Source organism: Fukomys damarensis, unplaced genomic scaffold, assembly GCF_012274545.1.
Source record: "Fukomys damarensis isolate Sample0158 unplaced genomic scaffold, DMR_v1.0_HiC HiC_scaffold_40175, whole genome shotgun sequence".
Taxonomy (NCBI): domain Eukaryota; kingdom Metazoa; phylum Chordata; class Mammalia; order Rodentia; family Bathyergidae; genus Fukomys; species Fukomys damarensis.
In genome coordinates, this window is record NW_022941087.1 from 1 (window position 1) to 7857 (window position 7857).

Below are 7857 nucleotides of genomic sequence, written 5' to 3' on the forward strand. Positions count from 1 at the left end.
CATTTGGATACTTGTCTCAGTCAGGATGCTGAGTCACAGAGGACAGAAACCAAGGAATACACATGAGTGTTTCTATTAGCAGTGAAGTTCAGGACGCAGCAGGACCAAAGGCACAGTTGCAAATCAGGATGCCCTTAGTGGAAGGCGGGCAGCAGGAATGGGGAGCTCAGTCCATTTGTAGGGCTCTGGGCGCTGAAGGCGACTCCATTTCCGCACTTGCGTGGGGTCACACGGAGGCTCCCTGGTGAGTACGCAGTGTGCTCCACAGGCCTGGTTCCGCACTGCCTTTGTGCTGAGTACCTTAGAGTACCAGGAATAATAGTATCATCATAAACAATGTAATATTCAATATAAGTTTTTATAAAGAACATGAGACTGTACCTACCCCTGAGAGTATGTTTGATTTTCCCTAGGAGTCTAATTAGAATGGAAACATTCAATGTTTCTCTGCCCCTATATTCAGATAAATTTCAGAAATAAATGTAGTAGTGAAATATGTGGAGTTAGATGGCGTGGTGTTTAAAATAGTGAGAAACAAATGCCACTGAGGTAAATGAGTCATTTTTAGAGTAATTCCACAAGGTGGGTTCACAGCACGTCATAATCCCAGGCTGCTCCTGACGAGCTCGGCCCACCCATCTTCCATCCCCGGAGCCGAGCGCCCTCCCCAGGGTCAGTGTGGCTGGTGGAGCGGGGCTCCTCTCTCCACTGACAGCTGGGTTCCTGGATTGCTTCATTCTTTAGTCTAGGCCATCTTTGGGATTTTGTCTTTCCTGCTTCTCAGAGCTCTTGTTCTCTTTCTTCCCAAGTTGTTTTCCAGGTGTTTTAATTCCAGATTGTGGTGAGGCCATAACTGCTGCCTTCAGCTGCTCTGCCATGTTGGGCTGTAAACAGCGCTGGAAAAATGTGTATAATAACCAGTGTAAGTATTTGTCCTTCAGTCTATTAAATAAGAAACCTTCTTAGTTTTTCTAAATTTTGAGAAAATGAAGATCTTCTTGGACTCTTAACTTCAAAAATTGTCTTAAAACTGAAAACCTGCGGTTCATGTGGTGGTGTAAAGTCTTTTCAGCTTTCATATGAAGCCATTGCCATTGTCTTTAGGGCACCGTATCTGTCACAGAATAGTATGGGTTTTTCAGGCTTTCTCCTCAAAGAGAAGCAAAATGAATGAACTAAAGTTGAAGGCTGGATGTTCTCCATTGTAAATAAGAACCTCTGCAATGTCTCCTCATATGTAGGGGTGTAAGGTAGGTGTTGCAGTGCTTTTGGAACTGAGCAGATGGACACTGAGGCAAGGTCTGTCATTTTTCTGTTCTCTGAGCTTTAATTTGGGTTCCATCTTCACATATTCATAGGCCAGCTCTTGATGATATTTATAGAATTATTTAGAAGCTATTTATTCAGAGAGACCAAGATCACCCCCATTACATCTAGGCCAGTGTTAGGCATTTAGATGTCTCCCCCGAAGTCTTCATGCTGTTTTGGAGGCGCATAAATCAAGAGTGTGTGAAAGATTCATGGTGGGGCTAGGCCCGGGGACACTAGGGTTAAGGGTGTGAGTGCTATCCACCCTCAGTAATCTTAGTAAGACAAAAGGACCAGAAAGATACAGTTAAGGTCCCCTTGGTGCTTTTGCTACCATGTGGGCTCCATGAAATATTTCTCTTCTGCAAAGCCCTTAGTCCATGTGCCCCCTTTGGTTGGAGCCAGCTGATTTGTTTGTTTGTTTGTGTTTTGGTACCAGAGATCAAATTTGATACCTGAGCTTGTGAGGCAGACAACAGAACCACTGAGCTAAAACCCTGACCTGGCCCAGAGCCAGGTGATTATGGACTGAAACTTCTGTGTAACTTAAATAAACTTTTCCCCCTTTAACTTATAAGGTAATGTATTTTGTCTCTGCAAGGAGAGAAAAGTTTCTCTTGCTTTTAGAAAACTAGTGCTTTCTCTTTCTGACAGAGCCTGCACGCTGAAATGTACATGGTTTGCTAGAAACCTGAGTGTCCCTTTAAATTGAGGAAAACATGTGTTACAACAAATATACATTGTCATTACCGCTCCTGAAAACACTTCCTCATGCTAGGAGCACTTGCCACTCTCCAAGGCTTTCTCACATGTCCTTTCCATTAGAATTTTAGTTGTGCTTTTGTGGCTGCCTCAGTGTCCTGAATGATTTTTAAAGGCTAAACTCTCATGGTCATTTTGAGTTTGCAGAAGAGGCTGAAGTCACATTGTGCTGGATCTTATGAATTTGGTGGATGAGGACACATCATAATGCTTTATGAAGCTACTTTTTGATTAGATGGCAATCTGCAGTACATTCACCACATTTTTCATCCTATTTGCAAACAAAGGCAAGAGGACTTCTTGAACTACTTCCTCATGGGGCAAGAACGATGTATTTGAGGTGGACGGATATGAGGAGATTCCTGGAGATATATCTTTTATTACAGTGCTTTTATTTAAACACATTAGGATTTCTAACCAACCCTTGTATTATTATGGATGATATAAAATCTCAAAGTATTTCTGAGGTACCATATCCTCATGGCATGGAAGCCACAGTGTGTTCCCTCATTTGGCAACTGTGCCAGACTAAGAGGCCAGGATTTCCTGGAACAGGTCACAACCTCCCTTGCTACCCAGGAGCTGCACTTGGAATGTCTCTTTGCTCAACTCAAGTCCTCCTGGATGCAATGAGAGCAGGAGTCCTATTTGAGAGCAAGGAAAGCTGCTCTGCGCTGCTTTGCATATCGCATCTAGAGAGCAGTCAGGCCTGGACAAAGCCTCTTTAAAGGCAGCTCTAGGGCCTGTGAGGAGTGGTCTGCAGGTCAGCTCTCAGAGATGGGGTCCAAGGCTCCCCTGCTGTGGATGCTGCTGCTTTTGGTTCCAGGTGAGGGTGTAGGCAGCGTTGAATACACTTAACACTCCTCAGGGTTATAGACGCAGTGGTCTGTGTTGGGTGTGTTGGTGATGGTTGGTTGTGTGCCTTTATCATTCCAGGCTCCACCGGGGACATAGTGCTGACTCAGACTCCAGCCTCCTTGACTGTGTCTCCAGGACAAAGGGCCACCATCTCCTGCAGGGCCAGCCAGAGTGTTAGTACATATGGTATTGGTATTATGCAGTGGTATCGACAGAAAGCAGGGCAGCCTCCCAAACTTCTGATCTATGAAGCATCCAATCGAGCCTCTGGGGTACCAGAGCTGTTCAGTGGCAGTGGGTCTGAGACAGACTTCACCCTCACCATTCACCCTGTGGAGGCCCAGGATGCTGCACACTATTTCTGTGAGCAGGGAAAAGATCTTCCTCTCACAGTGATCTGGCTCTGAACAAAAACTCTTCAGGCAGCTGCTCACTGAGGCTCAACCTCCCTGATGCTCCCTCCCACCCAGGCAGCTGTCTTTTGTGTTTCTGGGCTTGCTTGGGGTAGAGGGTGAAACAGTGCAACAGGCACTTCTTAACCTGATATGTGTTTCATTCTTTATAATTTTAGTGTGTTTTGTACTGGGGATCACACTTGGTTCCATGAGTTTGTGAGGTAGGCGGTGGAACCACTGAGCTCAATCCCTCGCCCTATAATTTTATGATATTTGTACTTAAGACCTCATCACTACTTCTTAGTGTGTTTCCTAGCTTTAGTGGTCTCTTGTCCAGGGAAAATTTTTATACTTTAAAAATCTTTAATTTAATTTTGTATAAAAGAGCTTTCCACAATCAATTTTCTTGTTATTTATCTTTCAGAAATGGCTATGCTATCACCCAAATTCTAATATTTTTCACTACCCCTATTTGCCTGAGCTCACAAAAAATTCTCTTGAGCTGTTCTGGAAACCAACCAGTTATCATCTATTTATATTCACTGGTTTCATTTAGATATCTGTCTTTGTGTCTGGTCCCAAAATAAGTCCTCAGTTGCAAATGAATAACTTTTCTTCTAACCCAAAGTTCATGTCTGTTTTCTATATCATCCATGTGTATGTCTAAATTCTTTTCTATTGTCTTTCTTTTTCATTTTGCAATTGTTCTAATGATGCAGCAGGAATAGACTCCAGACCTAAGTGTTCACATCCACATTTGTGGAAGTTTCAGCTATTATCACTGCCATCCCTACCTTGTACTCTTTGGGCTCCTACATGTTCCCTAAAAGAAAACTCAGGAAAATGTTCCTTTACACATTTGACTTAGCCCATTTGCACATATCTTTACTAAACTAGTAGAGAAATGCAAAAAAACCAACACTCATTTGTCAAAGAGAAGAAGAGAATGGATAAACTTCTACAATTGACATAGAGTGAAAGAAGATACAAACTGTAAGTGTCAAGAACAGAAGTAAACACCTGCTTTGGGGGTTCTACTGACGTTAAAGGACAATCAGGAAATTCCATGAACTGGATGGCAATACAATGACCACCACAGCTGTCAAAGAAATGTTCTCTGAAAGATAGAAACTACCCATACTTACTAATGATAGACAGCTGGAGTTATCTTTTATTTATTGAAGGGATTCAATTCATAATGAGAAATCTTGAGGAAGCAAAAATGAAAAGCACACTTCACAAATGCTATTTCTTTTAAGAGCATTTGAACTTCCTCTCCTCAAGCAGAAAATTCCTGTCTTTCTGTTGAACGGCACCCAGTAGAGGGAATCACCTCACGTTTTAAAAATCACATTGCGTGGTCACTTGTGGGAACATTTGAATTTTCTCATCCAAAACAACCTTTCCTCTCTTACGAAGTTCCCAGTTAAGTTTGGCAGAATACTTGGTTCTGAAGAAATTTATTCCATGCCTTTATTAAATTGAGGACAGAAGTTTCATCCTTTAGAGACCATCTCCTTGGATTCAGTGGTCTTGGTTATCTGGAAGGATGTCCATTAGCTAGTCAAACTCACATCAATACAGCAGTGTTTATAGGTGGAGATTTTGAGAAGTGATCAGATTATGAGAGTGTGAGCCTCAGCAATGGATTAATTCACTGGAGAGATGTTACAGAATGACTATTAGGAGAAGGATTTGGTATAGAGTGTGAAATTATGGCTTTGGTGACAGTGTCTTTTCCTGATCCATCCATTTTTTCCTCTTTACCTCTGCTTCTACTTCTGGCGCCCATGAGGTGGTTGCTTGGTTTTGCCATGCCTTTCTGCCAAGATGCTTCTGCCTCAGTACAGGACCAGAAACAACAGCCTGACTGATAACACTTGAAAATGTGAGCCAAAGTAGCATATTCTGCTCTAAGTTGTTTTTCTCATTTTTTTACCCTGAAACTCCAAGTATAGGAAATATTGAAGGAGCATTATTTTGAGATGTTTTCTTTTTAGCAAGGGAAAACTATGAAATTTGGACAATAAATGTTGCATATCATAAACTCTGGGAGCAAGTTCACGCTCATAATGTCATCATTTCAAAAACTTTTAAACCTTAAAATTCTAGACTTGAAGCATTTAAAACTAAAATGTTCACTTAGCTACAATCTTGGAATAACTTATGAAAGAGTAGAGAAGATTGGATTAATTTGAACACAAACACACTTTGCAAAAGCAATAATACCAAATTTGATAATAGCAATGACCAACATTTATTTACTGTTGCATTTTCATATGCCTTTCACAATCAGTTTCTCATCGTCTATTATGATAATGGAAACCGCATCCCTTACAGAGGAACACGGTATTTTGAGTGAAAAGTTTTAGAACCCATTTGAAATCAAATGTGATTAATCAGATCCTCTGTTATCTATACAACAGGAGTCACCTGAAGCAGCCTTGACACCACTGACCTCTGAGCAGAGACAGTGTCCCCTCCAGGGGCCTACAGACACAGGCACTGTAGCCTCACTTGAGGGCTTCCTACTCCTTGCCTCATTGCCCTAACATCAGAGCTCTCTCTGCTGTCATCTTCACAAACTTGCCTGATTCTGCTGCAAACAGTGGCCATTTCCCAGGCCATATATTCTGGATATTCATCCTCCAGTGAAGAGAATTGACACTGGGCAGTCTGGGTGATCCATAGTCCCTGCTTTTCTGAATCAAGGCTGGATTCCAGGGTCATCATCCCAAGCTGAAGGAATAAAAACTTATATAGAGTGAAGCAATTGGGACTGGCAGTATTAGTCGCAGTTTCTATCTTGATGATCTTGGATACAAAACCAAACATCAGTGTGGTGGAAGAATTGGTAAATTTCTCACCAATAGCAGCCACATTGATTCACTAATAAAAATCCTGTTACCTTTGGATTTTTGGAAATTGAAGTATCTGTGAATAACATATTTTGAGGAAACATCTCATGAAGGTTTGTATATATGTATTGAATTACTTGGTACTATCATGATGTATTAATCCATTTTCTCCCACTAAACAAAATTTCCTGAGGCCATGAACTTCATAAAGAAAAGAGATTTATTTAACCCACAGCTTTTCAGGCTGAAAGTCAAACACTGAGCAGCCTCACTGGAAATATCTCAACACAGCTGATGGTGGCATGACGGGGAGTACATAGAGAAGGAGTTGTCTGGTAGGGGATACTTCAGCCCCGAGAAAACTGGTACCTCATAAGGAAAACATTGATGCCTCTTGAGAGCAGCTCCCACACTGACATAACCACAACCCCAAAGGCCCCACCTGTGCAGTTTTACACCCTCTTAATAGCAGCACAGCAGGGCCCAGGGCTCCAGCTCAGGATCCCTTGGAAGCACACACAGCCTAACCATACCAAGTCTGACTAAGAATGGATCACAGTCATTTCAAAATGATACAAATGCTCTTGTGTACGCTACTGAGATCTTACTGTTTCTCTTGGAAATACATTTAGGAAATTAAACACTTACTGAAATGTATGAGCATCACATTTTGGTTTCCCACTGGAATCATCTGAGGATAAAGTGAAGACCTTGTGACAACAATGACTAACTTTTTACTGTGCATTTTCTTCTGATGACTTCCTCCTGTACAACCCAATACAACCATGGTGGCAGTAATCAGCCTGAGCATATTAATCTATTTAGCCCCAGAGTCCATTTCAATTCATTTTCTTTTGTTCTCTTACTCAATTTTGCAACATAATCCAGTAGAGAATCATGGGCTGCATTTGGTCCTAGGTCCATTAATTCTCCTGTGGAAGGGAATGGTTCTGTTGGGTCTTGTTAAATTTTTTGATATTGTCTGTATTGAAGTTTACACAAGAGGTATTTAACAGAAGGCCTCTCATTTCTTAAATGTCTCTAATTTTGGATGTTGTTTTCCTCATAATTAAATGTAGCTAATCTGTCTGTTATGGTACACTCTTCTGCCAGGGCTGCCATGAAAGTACCATGCAGTGTGTGTCTTAAGCATCAGAAGAATCATTTTTTGCTTAAGATTTGGAGCCTATAAGTTTGTGATCAAGGCATTAACACTACTGATCTCTTCTGGAGCTTCTTGGCTTAGATACAAACAGCTTTCTGTGTATTCACGTGGTCTTTTTTTCTTGTTCCCCCGAGTTCTGATTTCATTGTTTCTACATGCATGCAAATTGCACTGGATCAGGACCCAACCACATGACTTCACTCTAGCGTGATTACTCTGTTAAACATAATTTCTCCAAATACAACTACATACTGAAGTTCCATGACTTGAGGGAAGATGTGAAATTTGACAGAAGTCAAACAGCGCTTAAAATGCAGGAATATCCAGAAGAAGTGAGGAATTGCTCTTTTCAGCCCATGTCATAACTTCAAGTTTCATAATTTGAAGTCTGTCCATTCCGTTCATCGTATTAACATTTGAAAGGAGGGTAAGGTTGACCAGAATTCTTTCTGTTCTTACTTTCATCTTCTCTATTATAGATGAATATGTGCAGAAGTGACTGATATTTTGT

The 7857-nt window shown here is 41.4% G+C and overlaps 1 gene segment (V, D, J or C); it reads left to right on the plus strand.

Annotated features, from left to right (window-relative positions):
• The first annotated feature begins 2794 nt into the window (after positions 1–2794).
• Positions 2795–3372, plus strand: LOC104857051. The segment is given in 2 exon segments: positions 2795–2896; positions 3007–3372. Coding segments are annotated over 2 exon segments (378 nt in total).
• Positions 3373–7857: the final 4485 nt, after the last annotated feature.